The sequence below is a fragment of the Leucopleurus acutus genome, assembly GCF_964270905.1.
Source record: "Leucopleurus acutus genome assembly, chromosome: 6".
NCBI classification, from domain to species: Eukaryota; Metazoa; Chordata; class Mammalia; order Artiodactyla; family Delphinidae; genus Leucopleurus; species Leucopleurus acutus.
In genome coordinates this window covers 115,625,122-115,647,186 of record NC_139149.1, presented here as the reverse complement: position 1 = coordinate 115,647,186, position 22,065 = coordinate 115,625,122, and the positions used below count along the sequence as shown (strand labels likewise).

Below are 22,065 nucleotides of genomic sequence, written 5' to 3'. Positions count from 1 at the left end.
GGGAGGGGGCTCCAGAGAGCTCCATCATCTTTAGATGCAAGAGCAGAGTTTATTCCGAATCCTTCCCCCATCATGGTTTCCATCCTTTAAACGTATTGTGTATGGAATATGCAACACTGGAGAGCACTCGCTGAGCTTAGTCAACGAGACATATACAATTTTCTCATAAAAAGATGCCTATGGTCCCCGGGGACCAGCCGCGCAGACCAGCCGGCGTGGTTCTCAGAGACCCTGTCGCTCTCCAAGGGGCTCCGGCCAACATCACCGCCCGCCCCGCCCCTCCCCTCCCTCCTGCTGCCCTTCTGTCAACCTGCCCAGAAACCCCGGGGATTACTTTGCTTGTCTTTATCACCAAAAATAAGTTAAAATATAAGTGAAAGCAGAAGCAGACACCAATAAAAAACAAGGCTCACGGCCGGCTATAAACAAAAGCAAGGACGTTCATAGAGGAAAGCCGGAGAGGGTTCGCTTCCCTGAAAGGTGCAAAGGCTGTTTCCGGGGGACACCAGTGCCCTCACGACCACGTGCCCGGAGGACGCTGGCCGGATGTCCAGGCAGGGCTGGAGGTCCAGGAAGGCCTCTCTGCAGGCCCCGCTCCCCTGCAGCTTGCTCTGGGGTTTCCTATGGAGAGACCTGTGCCAAGAGCACACTGCTGCTTGGAGCTCAGTGATCTCAGAGGCTGCGGGGCATGGCGGAGGCAGGCGGCTCTTCGTGCTCCCGGCCCGCGGAGTGATGGAGAGCCTGAGATTCTCAGGACATCGGAATCCGAGCCTCCAGCATCAGGGAGGGCGGGGCTGGGGGAAGACTTACTTTGCTTCCAACGGGCTGGGCCTGGGCCCCTGTGTCCTGTTCTCTGTCCTCATCCGTGTGCTCGCTGTCTCCACTTCTCCCTCCGGGGCCTGGCTCAGGCCCACCTGCAATGGACGCCTGTATGACTCCACCAGGACAAGACCATCTGTCCATCCGCCCACCCACCCCTTCATCTGCTGTGAAGCGACCAGGCAAGGCCCTCTACTGGCCTCCCAAAGACCTATCTGAGCATCAGGTAGAGCTGGTCTGAATCACAGCCGAAAACGAATACTCTGCATCCACTTCACCAATGGTCACCTTCACTGACCGCTTCCTAAGCAGTCTGAAGACACCGCAGTGTGTGGGTGAAGCAGGCCTGGAGCTAAGTCACCTTTTCCCAAACTAACCTCTTCACTTTCAGTCTCATTTCACTTGCTTCTCAGCCCCGGGCCTCCCTCCCCTCCCTTCTCTGCCCCCCCAGGACGCCTTTTTCACCTGAGCCCCCAGGTCTGTCCCCCGACCCCCAGCACAGCCTCACTCTTCCCTCTTTCCCCCCAGTCACACTGGCCTGGCCGATGTTCCGTTCCCTCAGGTCACTACAAAGAGTGATGCAGTGCATTCTGGGGTTTTAGTCTGGAAGCCCCATGGACCATCCACCCTCCTCGGGGGCCAGGGGCACCCCGGCATCCTTGTGAGCACAAAAGACTTACTGTTGACGTCAGGTGAGCGCAGCACTTGGTCAGGTAAACCTACAGCCGAAAAAAAGCACTCAGCAGAGACCCCAGCGGCCCTCACCAGCTACACCCCTGCGTTAGGCCCCGCCTGGACCAGCTTTTGAAACATTAACTTGAATCACTTCTTCTTCTTTTTTACGTTTGACTACTTCGTTTTAAAGGTACAACTCTCCCGATTTTGTGCTCTTTCCGTGTGCCCTTTCTTGGTGTGCTGTATTCACAGGTACCAGCAGGGAGAATGCAGCCCCTGGACCATCACCCCACCCGAGACCTGCCTCACTGGGTCCGCAGCAGCGGCTGCAATCAGACTTTTTGTTGCCCCCCAGTGCCGCCTCCTGGCCCTCGGTGGTGACAGTTCTGAAACTGGCCGCTTCTGGGTGGCACTGGCTCCCAGCTCTGCAACCTGGCTGGGCGCCGAATCCCCGTGACCTTTTACCTAACGCAGAGTCCTGAGCCCACCCCAGTCCCTAGAAATCAGAACCTCCCGGGGCCAGGACCAGGTCCTCAGCGTTGTGACGTGGCCTGTGGTTTCCCACCGTGAACGGGGCCTCCGGCGTTGAGATTCTCAGAGGCTTCGCGGTGTGGCTTTTCCCGTGCTACCTGTGGTTCCCACACCTGAGCCCTGCGGCGGCGGTGAGACCACACTCCTGCTGCAGGAAGATCCCTCAGCGGGCTCCCGGCCGGCCGAGCGGGCACGGGGTCGCGGGTGCACGTGGCTGTGGGATTTACTGATAGGCTCCAACCGAGACCGAAATATCGGCCACGATCCTGGTGAGGATCCTGGTGAGGAGGTGGGGGAAACTCCCGAAGAATAGGGTGACGGTGCCCCCCGCCCCACCGTGTCACCAGGACACTCCTAGTGACGCCAGCTGTCTCAGCATGGTTACCAGGAGAGCCACTTTTACTCTTACAAATGTCCTGTTTCGATGACTTATCACATGCCCCCTGCACCCCCGGCCCAAGGAAGCCCCCTACCCCCGCGGTCTGTTGCTCCAGGTGCCAAAAGCCATCACAGGTGAGGAGCCTCTCGGTGGTCTGTCCTAAATTCAACAGCGTGCTAAGACTGCTCAGAACACCTGTGCCAGGCCCAGTGAGTGTGCCCAGGCCCTGAGGGTGGCTATGCCTGCCTCCTGCATCTGCCTATCAACGTGGGGCTTTACGGGGCCCGAGACACAAGTAAGGCGCCTCTCCAGAAGGCCTGGGGGAGACGCCCAGGCTGGCGCACAGCGAGGACACCCCCAATCCCAGAAGCACCGCCTCCGCTTGGGACGTGCAGGAGCTCCAGACCCCGGGGCATTCTCCTCGGTGCCCTAGATGGAGACGGTCAAGACACCGAGCCCCCAGATGCTGGCCTGACAGGCCGTCACAGCCCGAAGGCCTGGCCAGGTGTTGGCAGAGCCTGGGACTCAGGTGACAGGGACAAGGCAAGAGCTTCCCGAAAACACCGCTCAGTTCTCTCCGTTCAAGTTCAGGAGACACTTCTAAGCTCAGGCAATCTCACGTCCTTCCCCCGACATATCCCTCTACCCCAATGGCTTCAAGGTGGACAACACAGGTGAGCACAGGTTTAGTGCAAGAACACCGTCTGGACCTCAAGTTCTTCATGGAATAAATACTTGGATTCAAAATATTAAAACAAACGATTGAGCTACAGCCCATCTCTTATGTCTTGATGATCTCATCGGACTCATGGGGAATGTTTGCTGAAAAGACAGAGTCTGGGCCCCGTACTGGATGCCTGGGGAAGAGGCTCACTCCTTACCTGCTCCCTGCAGCCTCCCGCAGAGGGACCGCGCTACCTGGGCGACCCCGGAGTGCTGGAAGCGGGCTCTCACATGCCTGTAGTACCACTCCAGGGAGCCCCTCTTCACCAGCCTGCAGAGACACAGAGCTCAGGCCCGGGCGGGGCGGCACACACCCCCGTGTCCTGGAAGGGGCAGGCCGGGCCCCCCGCCGGCAGGGCCACTTGATCTCCAGGTCCCGGCTCACCTGGCCAGGTGGCAGGGGTCGCAGAGCCAGCCCTGCTCCTCCGGGTTGTGGCCGCAGCCTTTGCAGGTGAAGAGGCCGCAGTCCAGGCATTGCCTCTTGGGGGTCTCGAGGAGCCGGTAGGGCTGCAGGCAGCGGGCGCAGTGGGTGTTGCTCAGGTGGGCCGTGTCCGAAAGCAGCTCCCTCTTGGAGTTTTCCTTCTTAATTTTGCCTTTCAAACCCCTGAATCGGAAACAAGAAAATATCGGATGCCTTGTTTCTGCAACAGGCTTTAAATTCAAGGGCACGTGCGCGCGCGTACACACACACACACAGACTCTCAGATGCAGAAAACAGTGACCCAAAGTCAGGTAGCACCATGACTTTCTTTCATTGCTAAAGGGCTGCAAACCATACAGGTTCAGAATCACAGGAGGGAGCAGGCCCACAACTGCCCGCACCACCTCACATAACTCAGTATAGCGGGACGAGGGTGCACAGAGGTCCTGGACCCCAGGTTGGTTCCCCAGCTCTGACCCTGAACCCGGAGCTTTTCTGATGTGCAGCCCAGAGCTTGGAGACTGTTAGCTGGATGAGTGTGGACCCGTGGCCACTAGCACCCAGTGTCCAAGCTCCGTCAGACCAGACGGGGTTGGCGGCTCTGGGAAACCAGCAGGGATGGGGCCCGGTGAGGTCCTGGGGGTGCAGCTTGGTTGGGCCACACAGTTATCTAGAGCCAATCTGTGGCCCAGTTTAATTGTTTAGCAGGAGATTAGAGAAGAAAAATCCAAGAGGTTCCTGGACCGGTCAGAGCGGCAGCAGGAAGAGTCACAGAGGATGGAGCAGGACGGTGGGCAGACGGTGGGCCAGGCTGACGCTCTCTTCTGTGAGGCCCAGGTCAGCCACACCTGCTCTGCCACCCTGGCCTGAGTTAATGGTCCTGAGCTGAGGATGACACCAGGTAAGTGGAGGTCAGGTCGGCCCCCTACAGTAAGCGTTGAGAAGCTGAACCCACACAGCCAAGAAAAGAAGCCCAGTGGTGGCAGGAAGCTAGGAAGAATACTGTCATCCACTGACTACAGGCTAGATAGAGCTGCATTGACACGGTAGAGAAAGTGTCTTCCTTAAACCGCAGAGCACCTGGGGCCAGGTGGAAAGGGCCTAGAGTCCTCCACGTCCACTCCTGATGTATCTGCTTCAGCCAGAAAACCTCAAGGCCACCCCTTGGCAGGGCCTTGTCCAGCTTGTCTCCCAGCATGGGTCCCCCATTCTCCATCCAGGTAGAGCTGGACTCCCGGAAAGAAAGAGGAGGACGTGTAGAGGTACACTGCATCCCAGGATGTGAAGTCCTCTTCAATAAGAGCCCGCGAGAGTCCTGGGGTGGCGGCTGGAAACTTTCAGGTGTTGAATTTGGGGGAACAGATCATGATACTCTGCTTCAGATTCCTTTTTTTGTGAATATATTTATTTGTAATATATATTATTTAAAATAAATTTAAATTTTTAAAAATTAAAATAATTTTTATTGGAGTATTGTTGACGTACAATGTTGTGTTCGTTTCTGCCGTACGGCACAGTGAATCTATCATACGTATACGTGTGTCCACTCTTTCTTAGGTTCTTCTACCATATAGGTCATTACAGAGTATTGAGTAGAGTTCCCTGTGCTACACAGTAGGTCCTTATTAGGTATCTGTTTTACATGTAGTAGTGTGTATATGTCGATCCCAATCTCCCAAGTTATCCCCCCACCTCCCCCCGGTAACCATATGTTTGTTTTCTACATCTGTGACTCTGCTTCAGATTCTCTACAACACAACTTCTCTTCTTCACAGCTGGAAAACAGGAGGGAGGGAAGAGGGGACCCTGCATGGGTCCAGCAGAGTAACGCCAGATGCCTGCCAACCAGAGGGCACGTCAACAGACCTGGAGGATCGTGAGGGGCCAGAGCCATCCTGCTTATCGCAATCACAGGGTCGACCAGATGTCCTTGCACTACAGGCAGGGACCAGCCCAACATGCAGCTACAAGTTAAGGTCACCTTCAGGAAGAAAAGATGCCCTGAATGTGATTTACTACACAGTAGTAGTAAACAGAGGAAGACTTGAAACTAGTCTTCCTGTGTGTGTGCTGAGCGGACATAAGAGAGAGGAGCAGGAGGTAAGAAGAAGCCAGGCTGAGGTGGAAAGACCACAGGCTATGTTCACGGAGGTGGAGAAGACGGGGCTAAAGTGAAGATGGAAAGGAACTGAGGTGGGCAATGGGGAGGGAAACGGGCAGAACATCAAGTCCAGGGATTCAGAACAGTGGTTCTAAAGGTGCGGTCCAGGGACCTACAGGGGTACCTGAGACCCTTTGACAGGGTCCACAAGGTCAAAACGCCTCTCATAGTAACACTAAGGTAGTATTTGTGTTTTTTGCTCTTTGACCCCCGCACCGGTGGTGCAAAAGCTATGGTGGGTGAAAGTTCTGGGGCCTCAGCACAGATCAAGCCAGAGGTACAGAGTGTACCAGCGGTCAATCTGCTCTCTGCCAGAAAAGAAACGAAACGAAAGCATGTCTTGATGAAGTGCGTCTTTGATTAAAAGTGTGTCAAGTGACAGTATTTGTTGCCATTGACAAAACTCAAGCTTTCAAGCTCAAAGACTTTTGGAAAACTTTTATGTCTCTGCTGACTTGGGCCAGACAGTTTTCATCACTGAGCAGTTTCTGATAAGATCAGCAGTGATTTGATTTTTTGGGTTCGGTATAATGAAACGTGTCAACATTTGGAAAGTCTGCATAGGTGTCACAAAATCATGCGCGGACAGAAGATTAACTTCAAGTGCAAGATGGACCAATGGATTTTCATAAAACAGGAAAGGTAAGGTTCATTGACATGGTTTCAGATTCCACATTGTAACTTCCTTTAACAAACTACCATTAATAGGGTTTTCATGTATTATCAAAACAATGTCCATAATTATGTGAGAAAGCTACTAAAACACTTCTGCTTTTTCCTACTACATATCTGTGTGAGGCTAGATTTTCTTCCAACACCTCAGACAAAACAACATATTACAACACATTGAATGCGGAAGAAATATCAGAATTCAGCTATCTCCGATTATGCCAGACATTAAAGGGATTTTCAAAAAATACAGAACAATGCCATTTTCCTCACTCATGTTTTTATTTTGGAAAAACAGTTATTTTTCATAAAAATTTTATTATGTTGTAAGGGGTTTATTGTTGTTTTAAATAAATGAATGACTGTTTTGTTTTGTTTTGTTTTTTTTGCTGTACGCGGGCCTCTCACTGTTGTGGCCTCTCCTGTTGTGGAGCACAGGCTCCGGACGCGCAGGCTCAGCGGCCATGGCTCACGGGCCCAGCCGCTCCGCGGCACGTGGGATCTTCCCGGACCGGGGCACGAACCCGTGTCCCCTGCATCGGCAGGCGGACTCTCAACCACTGCGCCACCAGGGAAGCCCTGAATGACTATTTTTAAAACGCCCAGTTTTAATTTTTTATTGGGTAAATATTGACATCTATAACCCAGCTAAACAAAAGCTCCTTGGGGTTCTCAGTAATTTAAGAACATAAAGGGTCCCTCAGACCAAAATGTTTGAGAACTGCTGATTTGGAAGCCATACATTTACTCTCCTAGAATGCAAAGAAAAGGGCTGAGGAGACAGAAATGCAGAGAGAAGATAATGGCCAAGGCAGAGAAGGGCAAACACCTGACGGGTAATAAGGCACACCTTGGAGATATTGTGGGTTCAGTTCCAGACCACCGCAACAAAATGAATATTGCAATAAAGGGAGTCGCAGGAATTTCTTGGTTCCCCAGGGCAAATAAAAGTTATGTTTACACTATACTGAAGTCTATTAAGCGTGCAATAACATTATGTTTGAAAAAATAATGCACATACCTTAATTAAAATATTTTCTGGTTAAAAATTGCTAACCTTCTTCTGAGTCATATTCTTTTTGCGGGTGGAGGGTCCCGCCTCTGTGCTGGTGGCTGCTGACTGATCAGGGTGGTGGGTGTTGAAGGCTAGGGTGGCAGCAGTGATTTCCTAAAATAAGACAACAATGAAGTTCGCTGCATGGACTCTTCGTTTCATGAACAATTTCTCTGCAGCATGCAACGCTGTTTGATAGCAATTTACCCACAGTAGAACTTCTTTCAAAATTGGAGTCAATTCCGTCAAATCCTGTTGCTGCGTTATCAACTCAGTTTATGGAATATTCTGAATCCTTTGTTATCATTTCAACCATCTTCACACCATCTTCACCAGTAGCTCCATCTCAAGAAACCGCTTTCTTTGCTGATCCATGAGGAGCAACTCGTCATCTGTTCAAGTTGTATCATGAGATTGCAGCAATTCAGTCACATCTGGAGCCCCACTTCTGATTCTAGTTTTCTCACAGTGTCCACCACATCTGCAGTTACTTCTTCCACTGGAGTCTTGAACCCCTCAAAGTCATCCGTTGAGAGTTGGAATCAACTTCTTACAGACTCCTGTGAATGTTGATATTTGGACCTCTTTCCATGAATCATGGATGTTCTTCATGGCATCTAGGATGACAAATCCTTTCCATGGTGTTTTCAATTTACTTTTCCCACATTCATCAGAGGAATCACTGTCTCTGGCAGCTATGGCCTCATGAAAGGCATTTCTTAAAGAATAAGACTTAGAAGCCAAAATTACTCCTCAATCCATGGGCTTCAGAATGGATGTGTCTTAGCAGCATGAAAACAATATTAATCTCATTGTCCATCTCCATCAGAGATCTTGAGTGACCAGGTACACTGTCAATGAGCAGTATTATTATTTTTTGCGGTAAACAGGCCTCTCACTGCTGTGGCCTCTCCCGTTGCGGAGCACAGGCTCCGGACGTGCAGGCTCAGCGGCCATGGCTCACGGGCCCAGCCGCTCCGCGGCACGTGGGATCTTCCCGGACCAGGGCACGAACCCGCGTCCCCTGCATCAGCAGGCGGACTCCCAACCACTGCGCCACCAGGGAAGCCCAGCACTATTATTTTGAAAAGAATCTTTTCCTGAGCAGTAGGTCTCATCAGTGAGCTTAAAATATTCAGTAAACCGTACTGTAAACAGATGTGCTGTCACCCAGGCTTTGTTGTTCCATTTACAGAGCACAGGAAGAGTAGATTTATCATAGTTCTTCAGGACCCTAGGGTTTTCAAAATGGTAAATGAGCCCTGGCTTCAACTTAAAGTCACCAGCTGCATTAGCCCCTAACAAGAGAGTCAGCCTGACTTTTGAAGCTTTGAAGCCAGGTATTGACTTCTCCTCTCAAGCTATGGAAGTCCTAGATGGCACCCAAAATCAAGGTGTTGGTGGGAATGCGATTCTTCCTGGAGGCTCAGGGGGAAGGTCTGTGCCCTTGCTTTCCCAGCTTCTAGAGGGCAACTGTATTCACTGGCTCACGGCCCCTTCTTCCATCTCAGAGCCAGCAATGGTGGGTTGAGTCCTTCTCACCATGAATCACTCTTACGTTGCCCTGTGTCCCCCCTCCTTCCATCTGTCAGGCCCCTTGTGGCTCACCTGGATAACCCAGGACTGTCTCCCTGTGTCCAGGCCCTGATCAGCATCCTTCCATCTATCAGGCCCCTTGTGGCCACACTGGCCCACCTGGATTACCCAGGATTGTCTCCCCATGCTGAGGCCCTGATTGGCACCCTTAATTGCATCTGCAGTCTTAATTCCCCTTTGCCAGGTAGCCCACTATACTCACAGATTTGGGGGATTAGAACATGGGCATCTTTGGGGGCTCATTATTCTGCCATGGTTCTGAGGGGAAAATGTGTGAGCAGAGATCTCACTCCCAGCTGAGAGATTCCCAAATATAAAATCCACCCCCACCATGCCATTCCTGAGAAAACAATGTGAAGATGTGCTCCAGAGGACTGAAAACCGAATCTCAAGTATGACCCTTAAGAATGAGGTGAAAGAACCAATGAGTCACAGAATTGAGACAGAAGTATTAAAAGTACATCAACCAAACTAAAGTGTCAGAGAGAATTGCTGAAAGAGGACAAACATAATGTAATAAGAACTGAAGAGCAATTACATGATCTAAGGTCCTGATTATATGAGTTAAGTATCAGGAATTATAATGAGGGAAATAGACACTTGCTAAAGTTCTTTGAGGTCTTCTGAAGAGAATGAGCAAATGATGATAAAAGGGATAAAGAGGAAATACGTGGTGATGTGTGAACTGAGGGAGGCTCACAGGAATCTCACAGGTGAACCCAGACCACAGTTAATCTCCAGGCTGCGCTGGCGGCTGACTTCCTGTTTCAGCCCCTGTGTTTTCAACCCTGGAGTTGCCTGTCTGTGGTGCCAGGTGGCCCAGCAAAGGGTGACCTCAAATTCCTTATTATTTATTTTTAAAGCAAGTCATGGTTTGCAAGTCACGTGTCACACCAGGAGCTCTTTCGTGGGTAATCTCAGGCATTCAGGTCTGTTTGCAAAGATTGCAAATCCACATCACCACCTGTTTGCCTTTCTGGGGAAGGTCCGCACCCTAATATTTGACTTGTGGGCTGTGCCCTTGAAAACAGGGTGTTCTATTTAGGTAAACTTGGGTCCTCACCCAGCAACGTGAGTCACCCATGCATTCTCATTTATCCCTTTCCTATGTAAACTGTGGGATTTCTGTGTTTTTCTAATTTGGAAAACTTCTTTATCTTTCTGATTTTAAGACACTCTTTAGAGATCAAAGATATGAATCACTGCCATTTCTGTTAAAACTGTTTCTTCTAGGGGCTTCCCTGGTGGCGCAGTGGTTGAGAGTTCGCCTGCCGATGCAGGGGACGCGGGTTCGTGCCCCGGTCCGGAGGATCCCACATGCCGCGGAGCGGCTGGGCCTGTGAGCCATGGCCGCTGAGCCTGCGCATCCGGAGCCTGTGCTCCGCAACGGGAGAGGCCACAACAGTGAGAGGCCTGCATACAGCAAAAAAAACAAAAACAAAACAGAACTTTTTCTTCTAATTTTTAAAAACTTAAACATTTTCCTTTAAATTCAGATGTATGTATTTAGTCAATACTCATCAGTATTTTGTGTCGTGATGTCTACCTGTGTTGTCATGTGTAGGCTTTTCCACTCCAAGATTATGTACATATTTACTTATATTTTCTTCCAATAATTTTCAGTTTCATGTTTTACATTTTTAATGTAGCAGTTATAAATCTAACTGAGGTCCAACTCCCTCCCCCAGCCCTGCACTCATGGTCAACTATTCCAACACTTAGCTTTAACTAATTCTTCCCTCTTTTACTGATATGAAATGTTACCATTGTACTAGATATTGTTATACACACTTGGTTGCCTTTTAGGACTTTCATGTTGTTTCCCTGATTATCTATGTCTGTGAAAGGGCCGGCTGCCAGAACAGACCAGCGGGACACGAGGCAGACGTAAGGATGTGCAGCCCTCGAGTGTGCCAGGGTTTAGCAGGGTGTCAGGGACAAAGGAAAGGCTTTCTGTGTTTTTTCGTTGGTTTGTTCTTGCTTTTGTTTCTCTGTTCCAATATGGCGACTGATCCTACTGACATTCCAAGTAGGAGCTACAGGGCAGAGAGGGAGTAACTGAGGCAGCTCCCTGCTCCAGGAGCTGGGAGCAGACAGGAAAGGGCCAGAGCACAAGTAGGGGCCAGGAGAGGGAACACAGGGTGGGCATGAACACAGGTAAGGACGGGGGCAGCATGGGGGGAGGTTACACCTGGTATCTGTGAGCTTTCTGTGAGGAACTGGGTGAGCTCACTGCGACAGTGACCGGGGTCCGGAGGAGAGTGAAGGCTTGAGGAATTGCCTAAGAATTTTTGTGCATCTTTGGGTTTTGGATTCTCCAGAGTGTAGCACTGTGTTGACGGGAAGCCAGGAATAACATCACACCGCGTACAGTAAACACCCCACTCCCGAGTCCCTGGTCACACATGCTGACTTCAGGGAGAGACTTACATCTGCCTGGGGCTAAAGCGAAGGTCAGATGGCCTCCCCCTTCCTTCTCCTCGAATTCCCGAAATAGCCTGTGAGAAAAGCCATTTGGAAGCTCCCCAAGGCACCTGCCACTCAGCAGCTAGACCCCCAGGGACATCCTCCTGGGCAGTTCAGAGGGTAGCTGTCCACACGGGCTGCCCACAGCCAGTCCCTGGAACGAGCGTGTTCTGTTTGAAACGTCCCTTTAAGAGGCTCATGGGGAAGATGAACCAAGATGCTCCAGCCTTTGCCCTTCACCACCGGATGGCCTCCATCTTCCCCATGGGGCTGTGAGAATCCTCTGCACAGGGCAGGAGGTCAGGCCTGGCCGAGGGGTCGGAGGCTTTCGTGTCATGGAGATGGTCTACTGGGCATGCGAGCGTTAGTGCTGGGGACCTGGGCCAGCTCACTGGTCACACACTTTAACAGCAGAAGCCAAAGAGGTGCTGGTCCTACCCCGCAGGAGAAGGTGCCGGAGCCCTCACCCAGGCCCCATCCCAGCATCCTTTACAGGGTGATGCTCCCACATGGGGAGAAAAATTGAGCAGCAGTCCATCAAACACCCATTTCTGTTAACTCTGTAAACACTAAAGGAGGCGTATTCCTTTTTTCGTTTGATTGTTTCCTAACTGGTATATTCGGTGAATTGGCTGTTTAGCAAATCGCCTCTCCGGTAAATGTGCTGCTGGTGGACTGACCTTGAGCCCACACACTATGTCCACTTGACGTGTATTCAGGAGAGGAAAGTTCCTTCCAAGTAAGGCATGTGTTTGTGTCTTGGTTTCACGGTTTCCCCCCTATTAACTTTGTTCTGTCAACGACCTCGGTAGGTGTTTTGAGCTGGGCCATCCATTTGGCATCTTTCAGAGTGTGTCAAAGACATCAAAAACTCATCTGATTGTTATACATCTGAAACCAACACAACCTTGTAAATCAACTATATCTCAATAAAAATTAAAAAAACAAACAAACAAAAAACTCATCTGAACAACCCCTGAGCAGCTCAGTTTGCTAAGGTCACCCACGTAGTTGTCACCTGAGGGCCAGTTTCTCCATTCAGCCCATTGTTGGTTCATAGATTAGAGAATCAGGAACTGGAAGAAAATATGAGGACTCCAAGGAATCGTGGAGAAACCAGACGTGTGACAGAGAATGGGATACCGTGGCTGCAGGAAATGGACAATTAACGTTGAAACTGGTGAAATGCACAGATTAACACTGAGAGGAGATTGGGAAGGCGGGGGTTTATTATTCTTAAACTGTCTTCGGTTTCATTGTAGACTGCTGGTATTTTAGCCAACTTGCTCTGCAGAAACAATCTCAGTGTCCAGAACCCAAAGGTCTTTATTCGGAGCTTGTTTCTGCCACGCCCTTCCTAAGTCTCAGCACCCACCCGAGCAGAACTTGAACCCACACCCCGTGTGTCCTGGCCTCAGAACCACATGCCTGGGCCCTGCTCCCAGGGGTCACGGGGACCCTGGGGATAAGGCTTGTCACAGGCAGAGGCGGCTTCACCTCTTGTTGCACAGTTAACCAATACCACAGCGAGCAAGAGACAGAAACATCAAAAAATAAAACCCACAGAACACCCTTCACTAAGCCCCCGCTGTTTACACGGCTCTTCCCAAGTGTGTCACCAGGGGCCTGTGTCTGCACAGGAAGCACCAATCGAGGGAAGGCTACTGGGGCTCCAGCATCCTTGCCTTGACTCTGACGTGGATTCTCTGAACCACCACCTCTCCGAACCAGAGCCTTTCCAGGGACCATGTCCTGCGTTATTGTATTTAATAAGCTCACCATCTAAGCGCACACGGAAGGCCAAGAAGACACAGCAGAGCAGCCGATCTGAAGGCCACTTGAGCAGAAGGCCTCAGGCACTTCCGAACAAGGACATCACCCCGACCGTAACCGACTGGCCGGGGACCTGCCCTGCCCCATAGGCCCCTCAGAAGTGGAGGCAACACAACCCGGATCCTTCGGAGACTTCCTTTCCCAGCAGTAACTGGAGGTTACCCGGGCGTGTCTCCCTTTTACGGTGTGAAATGACTAGAGGAACATGGAAAATAAAGAGGAAGGGTATCAGGAGGGCATCCCCCGTAGACAAGAAAGACAGGAATTTCTGCAAAACCACCCGAGCTCTGCCTGGACGGAGGGAGGGGCTGACCCACTCAAGGGTCTCCCTGGAGGGCTGGGTTCCCCTCCCCTCTGACTGATCTGCGATTCTATATACGTATCGAATGGGAGGGTCTAAGCTGTCATTGAAAATAAAAGTACATCAACTATACTTCAATTAAAAAAATAAATTAAAAAAATAAAAAAATAAAAGTGACAACAGCTGGGCTGCCTGGAGAGGCTGTGATCCCCAGAGCAAAGGCCAGGTGGGCTCTGTCGCTGAGAGCCTGTGGACCTGGGCCCCGGGTGCAGCCTCCAGGCCACGGCTGAAGCAGAGGGAGGGGACGAGGGGCGGGGCGGGCCCAATCAGCATGAGGACGCTGGCCAAGGTCAGCTCTGGGCCCCAGTCCTGGGGTCGCGGGGGGCTGAGTCAGGGCCCTAGACACCAGTGGGAAGAAAGCACCTTCATAATGAAAACCCCGGGTGCAGGGGTGACCTGCAGCCCAAGACAGAGCGGAGGCTGGAGAGCTCCACAGAGCGGCGGCAGGAAGCCTCGCGGTCCTGGTCCGACGCCTCCCCGCCATCGAGAGAGGCGCTGGGCTCCAATGAACGTGCTTCACTTAACAGTTCGTCTGTTTGTGTGGACTCTGCTCTGTGTCGGGACCCAGAGACTCCCACCGCTGCTCCTTCTGTCTCCGCTGGGGTCCGTCTTTCTCTCTGTGTCCTCCCTCCAGACCCATGGCTTTAAATACTGGGGCAGCTAAGTAATGATCCCTCTACCCCCAAAACGTTGTATGTCCTGGTTCTTAGAACCTGGGACTGTGCCTCCTTACAGGGCAAGAGAGACTCTGCAGGTGTGATTAAGTTAAGGGTTGTGAGTTGGTGATGGGATTAGCTGGGTGGGCTCAGCGTGATCGTGAGATCCTTCTAGGCAAAACAGGAGGGCAGGAGAGTCAGAGAGATGCGACGACAGACGCAGAGGTCAGAAAGACAGAGACTGGAAGACGGCAGGCTGACGGCCTTGAAGAGGCAGGAGGGGCAGAAGCCAAGGAGCGTGGGCCCCTCGAGACGCCGGCAGAGGCAAGGGACCCTCCGGAAGACGGGCAGCCCCGCCCACACCTCGGCTTCTGGACTCCAGAGCCGCGAGGGATGTGTGTGCTTTAAGCCACTGAGTCTGGAATGATTCCAGCAGCCACAGCATCTGTAGGTGGATGCGCCCTCAGTCCTGTCTCTGTTGGGTTCCAGCCCCGTGGGTGTGGGGCTTCCCTGGCCACTTCGCGTCTAACAGGCAACCCAGTGTCAACAGGTCTGACCCGTGTCCTGGCTTCCTCCACACCTGCTCCACCCTCGCCTTCCCCAGGTGAGGTGACGACACCTCCATGCCCCAGTTACTCAGGCCATGGCTCTGGAGTGACCCTGACCTTGACGCCTCCCATACTCCACACCCCACATCCAACCCATGGGCACACTTGCAGGGGCCCCCTTCAAAGCTCATCTGACCACTTCTCTGTAGCCCACCGCCTGCAGAGCAGAAGCCGGGTCTTGTTACTCCCCTGCCCGAAGGCCTGCAGCCACGTGGGGAAAGGCCCAAGTCCTGCCCCGGTCCTCAGCCCCCCGACGGTCTGCTCCCCATCATGGCTCTAACCTCCTCTTGGTGCTCCGCCACCAGGGGCCTTTCAGGCATTTCCTTGGCTACCTCCCCACCCCCGAGTCTTTATACAACGTCTCCTTCGCAATAGGCCTACCAACCCACAAAAGTCACCAAGACGACAGGGAGCCCGGGGGACAGCTAAGCCTTGGAGGCCTGGTGGAGGAATATGCACGGGCAGAGGGGGAGTGAGTTACGCTGGGTGGGTCTTAGCTCAGCCCACAGGGAGAGACGTGCAAAATGGCGCTGGGGCCTCCGTGCTGAGGATGAGGTGCCCCAACACTGCTGGGAAGAGGCGGAAGTCAGCCTTTGTCCTAAATGCCCTTGCTCCCGGCTTCTGGGTGCCTCAGGCCAGCGTCAAGGCTTTCCCTATTCATCACATCCAGCTCTTTTATGCGTGCAATGCCGTGCCCTAAGCATCACCCCACTTAGGACAGAATGTCACCCTGGGGTTGGATCAAGTTGAACTAAACCCATTCAGGGAATATCTGGCTCTCAGGAGCAAAGTCAGATCTCCTTGTTTTAATTAGGAAGAAACTTAATTAAAGTTTCTTAAGGCCAGAAAGCAGAATGTTTCCCAGCGCCCGGCTTCCGGCCAGTGTCCTGTACCCGAGCTCCTGCTGTCTGTCCACTCGGAGGGCCGCGAGGTGACAGCCCCTCCGGAGGCCACCAGAGCTGCACTGCGGGGGGCCAGCCACACACACTCACTCTAGTCTCTCCTCTTCTTTCCTTCGAAGGTCAAAGTCCCGTTGAACCACTTCCCAGACGTGCTTGGCCTCTTCATCTGTGAGCGTGGAAAGATCCAGTTTTTTCCCCATCTCTGCTTCTCGTCGGGGTCACACCTGCAATAACACAGGACCACAGCGTTCAGCCCAGGAAGCCTGCGTGCAGATGCCGGCCAATTCACAAAGAAGAGGCAACACAGCAAGTGCTGATTTCCCAGCAGTTGGAACCTGGGTTAAATGGTTTTAGAAAACAGGCAAATGGGTGTCTGGAAATGTGTGCAGTCGAAATAAACGAACCCATGCGTATAATCCCCACAGCCCAGGAGTCAGGCTTCAGATGACGTTATGCCCTTTCCGAGGACACTGAAGACCCAATCAATGCCAAGAGGACAAAGGAAGGAAAATACAAATGTCAAAAAGCAAGAGAAGGAGAGCTTTACCACCTTGCTCGCTATGCAGTGTGCTCTGCAGACCAGCAGCAGCTCCCGAGCCTGTGAGACATGCAGACTCCCAGGCCCTGCCCCAGCACGCCTGACTCAGAATCTGCATCCTAACAAGATCTTCTGATGACACCTCCACCTGTCTCTCCCTCCCCCATCACGCCTGCCCCTTGAGTATTTCTTCACACCTAACAGCTGGTGACATCACATATCGTGACTTCTCCCTGGCACGTGGGGGTGCTTTTCTGTGCTCCCACCTCTCTGGTCTTCGTCAGGCCACACAGGGGCCCCTTGGCCAGAGACTGTGGCCACTACACCCAGTCCAGCTCTGCTCTGGGGGAAGATTCTGTTTGGGTGACAGGTTCCCTGTGGGCAACCGAGAGTTCAAGAACCTCTGGGCGACTTCAGCCACTCTTCACTGAGGACTGAAAACTGCTTTTTAGGAACATCAGAGAAGGGATCCAATCTGTCTGCTCTCACTGGGAAACCTTAACACCAATCGAAAGACCCAATGTTGCTTCTGAATTCTGGGGAACTTCTCCCTCTCACCAGTGCTGACCAGCCGAAAGTACTCTCTGCAGAAATGTGAACACAACTTGCTCTGTTAGAAAACTGCTTTGCTGTACAAGAGGTTAATTATGAAAAGTGCCGTTTTCTGAGAAACACTCGATGCCAGCTAAAATGGAGATGTCCACGGAGATCCCACGGCTGTCAACTAAACTGTTTCCTGGCTTGTGCCTTAAAGTCGGTGAAAAATAATTTCTTAAATTTTTTGCACCGACCCCTCAGTATTTCCATCCTCAAGCACCGTGCTGACTGTGAACGATGCATTAAGAGGATGCCCTGATGTGCCAGAATCGTTCAAACTATTTTCATTACGGTTGACTTTAGATTTTGGACATGAAAACATTAAACCAAGACTGATTCCTGATGCTCCTCTAGAGCACAGGTTCCATTTTTAAAAAAACTGGAACAAAAAGTCATTTGACGGGGCTTCCCTGGTGGCGCAGTGGTTGAGAGTCCGCCTGCCGATGCAGGGGATGCGGGTTCGTGCCCTGGTCCAGGAAGATCCCACAGGCCGCGGAGCGGCTGGGCCCGTGAGCCATGGCCGCTGAGCCTGCGCGTCCGGAGCCTGCGCTCCGCAACGGGAGAGGCCACAACAGTGAGAGGACCGCGTACCGCAAAAAAAAAGAAAGAAAAAGTCATTTGATGGATGACTGGGGTTTACTCATTTTTGTTTTTCACCATTGTTGAAAAAAATTCTATCATAAGAAGCCCATTCATTGAAATTCTCTTCCCAGAGCAGATGAAAGCCGTGACCATCAGCTGAGTAGTTAGCATTCTCTCTCCTCTCCTAAAGGAAAAGTCACAATTCCAGGCCTTATTTCAAGAAACTAAAATTGTGAGGTGTGGGGGAGAAAAGCAAAACAAAAGGAAACAAGTATATCTTTCTTGTCACGCAAGCGTAACCGTCTTGGAGCATGTCAGTGACCAATAAGGGATGGATGGAAAGGTCACTAGGAGTCAGAACTGCCACCCACAGGATCCCCCCCCACCCCAGCCCCCTCTCAAGTCTGTTTCTTTTGTTTGATGTGTCTTTCTAATAAGGATGGTACTTGGTTTCCCAGCTCAGATAGAAAAGGCCATTGAGGCCTGGGAACGGGCACGCACTGGACCAGGGAGGGTCCGGGCACCTCTGGTGAGGTGGGTGCCTGCCGGGGTCAGGTGGTGAAGAGGCCCAGCCTGGCTGCCTGCTGCCTGGAGTGATGCCGGGCAGCAACTACTGAGATGTGAACAGGGGAGACCAGGATGCAGAGGGAAGCAGACAGCCTCCCACGCTTCAAGGGGACCACGGCACCACGGCTTAGCGCCATTTCGGAGGTGCCAGGGATGACCCTGAATTGGTGAGGAAAGTGATATGTGTTCATGATGCTCTGTTTAATGAAGCCAGGAATGACACAGTACAGACTCTGAAAAACAAGCATCCCACGTACTAAACCAAGAGCAGACGGCTGGTGCCTCATGGGTTAGACATCACCTGAAAAATTTTGCTCTGGGGCCTATCTTTATTTTATTTATTTAACATCTTTATTGGAGTATAATTGCTTTACAACGGTGTGTTTCTGCTGTATAACAGAGTGAATCAGCTATACGTGTACATATATCTCCATATCCCCCCCCCTCTTGCGTCTCCCTCCCACCCTCCCTATCCCACCCCTCTAGGTGGTCACAAAGCACCGAGCTGATCTCCCTGTGCTATGCGGCTGCTTCCCACTAGCTAGCTATTTCACATTTGGTAGTGTATACATGTCCATGCCACGCTCTCACTTGGTCCCAACTTACCCTTCCCCCTCCCTGGGCCCTCAAGTCCATTCTCTACATCTGCACCTTTATTCCTGTCCTGCCCCTAGATTCTTCAGAACCTTTTTTTTCTTAGATTCCATATATATGTGTTAGCATACGGTATTTGTTTTTCTCTTTCTGACTTACTTCACTCTGTATGACAGACTCTAGGTCCATCCACCTCACTACAAATAACTCAATTTCGTTTTCTTTTTATGGCTGAGTAATATTCCATTGTATATATGTGCCACATCTTCTGTCAATGGACACTTAGGTTGCTTCCATGTCCTGGCTATTGTAAACAGAGCTGCAATGAACATTGTGGTACGTGACTCTTTTTGAATTATGGTTTTCTCAGGGTATATGTGGTGCCTTTTTTTTTTTTCCCGTATGCAGGCCTCTCACGTTGCGGAGCACAGGCTCCAGACGCGCAGGCCCAGAGGCCATGGCTCACGGGCCCAGCCGCTCCGCGGCATGTGGGATCTTCCTGAACCGGGGCACGAACCCATATCCTCTGCATCGGCAGGCGGACTCTCAGCCACTGCGCCACCAGGGAAGCCCTGTGGCGCCTATTTTTAGCTCTGGCCCAACTTCTGGGTGAACAGGAGGTGCAGGCAGAGGAGGGGAGGGAGAGTGATTCCAAATTTCAGACACATCCCATGTGTAGCGTGCTGTGGCATGCAGCAGGGACGCGATGCCTCCGAGGGAAGCGTGTTCTCAGGACAGCCTGGGGTCAGGAGCCTGGCTCCCGACATGGGTCCACGACATGGGTCTTTATCTACTGTGACCAAATCTTCCCATGTAGTGAATTAATCATGTGCAGAAGCTCAAAGCTATTTATTTATTTAAAGATTTTCTGATGTGGACCATTTTTAAAGTCTTTATTGAATTTGTTACAACATTGCTTCTGTTTTATGTTCTGTTTTTTTGGCCCCGAGGCATGTGGGATCTCAGTTCCCCAGCCAGGGATTGAACCCGCACCCCCTGCATTGGAAGGTGAAGTCTTAACCACTGGACTGCCAGGGAAGTCCCAGCTTTTTATTATTTTTATTAATTTATTATTTTCGTTGTTCTTGTTGTTGGTGGTGGTGATGATGGGTGGTGGGGTGATGGTTTAAAGCTTTTAAAAAACTATCTTCAGAAAATAATCTGAAGTCGAATGGAGAATATGTTTGATTTCAGTATTCAAAACGCATAAACCAGAAGTCTCTGGCAATCGAGGAGTGTGTTGCTAGCACCCCTTCTGGCCTGCGCCAGGCTGATGGGGGAACTTGGGGTATGGGGGAAGGGCAGCCCCTCTGCCAGGTACGGCCATGCTGAGGGACCCACGTGGGTTCATGGAAGGGAACAGCCTTTCAGCCACAATCATCTCTCTCCTCACTCCCCACTTAGCTTGCTCACCAAGACCCTGATCTCCAACCGGTATCCCTCCAACCGTAACAGTCGAGGGGGAACATGGCAGCAGAGGACATGCTGGACCCATGGAGGGGGCCGGGCTCTGCCCTGCCCTAGCCTGGGGGAACCGCCCAGGGCATGCGTGCTGGGGCGGGGGCAGACCCCACCCGGCTCCACCTGCTCCTGACTCCACTTCAGTGCAGATAGCGCCCAGTCATGAGCTTCCTGAACAAACCACTTTCAATTTGCGCCTGGTCCACGGCTCAGATGTAATCACATTTTTAATCTTTGAGCCTGTGAGCCCTCCCCCATTGCTTAAAAGCTATAATGGAGAAAAGAGAGCGTGACACCGAGGTTAGTGAGTTGGGAAGAGACAGAACAGGTTTCACCAAGTGGATATCCTGAACCCAGACCACCGCCATTTCAATGGTGGGTCACCTTTATCTGTTAGAGATTTGAGTTCATATTTTGGCCACATTAAAGGGAGATCTGGGTGGGGATCCCTCCTACATAAAACTTGGGCTGGCGGCCCCCGAGCTGGAAGCGACAGCAGTTATGCGTAGTCACCATCGCCGGAGCAGATAAACTCTGCAGCAAGTCCAAGCTCCTCTTCAATGCCCAACAAACAATGGCAGGAATGACTCAGAATCAGGTGGGCAACTCTTGCTGATAAAGATGTGGGCACGTTCCTGAGGGAAGGCCAGGCACCAGCTGTGGCGCCTCTGTGTTAACCCTTTGCAGCTGCTTCCCAAAGCTGGCCTGTGTGGTCACTTCTGCAGGCAGGGCCTGCTGCCCTCGTCAGCTGCAAAGTGAGCACCTTCCCCCCCCACCCCACTGCGGGTGCTCTGAAATAAGTCCAGCAGCAACGGCCCTGCAGCTTGCCTCCCGCCTGCCCATTCTCTCCGTTCTCCCAGCTCCCTGGGAAGCTGCTGGAAACCTTGCTTACGCATGGACATGGTTCTGCACCTGCAGCTAAAGCCTCAGCTCTAGTCTCCACAGCAAGGACGGGTCTCAAGGTGACGCTGAGGGACGAGGACGCGGCTGAGCTCCAGGAATTGGGTTCCTATCCTAGTTCAGGCACCAGCCAGCCCTGCGACTTGGGACAAGTCCCCTTCCTCTCTGGGTCTCAGGTTTTCCATCTGTACCATGACCTCTATGTCTCTCTCCAGCCCTGGGTGATGCCAGGATGTCAGGATTAAAGGGAGAGGTTACAAGGTGGGTAGAGGGGAGCGGGCTCTTCCTCCAGAGACTGCTTCTGAAAAGAACGAGACAGCCCTAGAAGGCTGACCCAATGGCATGAACTGGGGGCAGCCACGAGAAGTCACCACACTGTCATCCGAGGCACCAAAGTCTCCCTTCTGTGTAGCCTACAGGGCTCTGCAGCGTCTTCACCACCCCCAAGCCTTCCACTCAGCTGGCTTTAATTTTTCAGTCACAAATGCCTTAATCAATAAGACCCACTGACTGCTAGTCTATGTGCCTGGAATCGTCTTCAGTGAATCCTGCGGGGCTCCTACCACTGCACCCAGATTTTGGATGTGGTGGAGCGCAGGCACCTATGACTGGTGCTTGGATCTAAGGCGCGAGGCCCTGGAGATTCAGGCAGGGGGCTCTTGCCCAAGAGAGCTGTGTCTTACTGAGGTCAGCGGAGCGGCTGACCATCCAGTGGAGGGCTGGACGTCGGAGGACAGAGGTGAACGGGCTGAACCCAGGTGCCAGTGTCACTGCTCCGCTGCCATGGTCTGCAAGCCCTGGCCTTCTCCTCGGGGCTTCACGGCCAAGCGCAGTGCCACCTTTGCACCTGGTGGGCTAGTGGGGGCCTCACCTCCCCCTTTATCATTCCAACCTCTCAGAAAGAAATGTGTAACTAAAATTTTAAAAAACAAACATAAAAAGGCAAAGACCCCAACCCAACTGAAAATGAAA

At 52.0% G+C, this 22,065-nt stretch overlaps 1 protein-coding gene across 1 annotated transcript in view; it reads right to left on the bottom strand.

The window, feature by feature from the left end:
* Positions 1–16,073, bottom strand: part of MLPH (melanophilin) — a 34,464-nt gene extending 18,391 nt beyond the window's left edge. The window contains exons 1-5 of the mRNA XM_082840884.1: positions 15,945–16,073; positions 3,513–3,731; positions 3,286–3,398; positions 1,500–1,538; positions 811–914 (exon numbers count right to left, since the gene is read on the bottom strand). Of these exons, the coding sequence (XP_082697010.1) occupies positions 811–914; positions 1,500–1,538; positions 3,286–3,398; positions 3,513–3,731; positions 15,945–16,054 (585 nt within the window). The 5' untranslated portion in view covers positions 16,055–16,073. The remainder of the gene's footprint in view (positions 1–810; positions 915–1,499; positions 1,539–3,285; positions 3,399–3,512; positions 3,732–15,944) is intronic.
* Between the last annotated feature and the right edge of the window lie 5,992 nt (positions 16,074–22,065).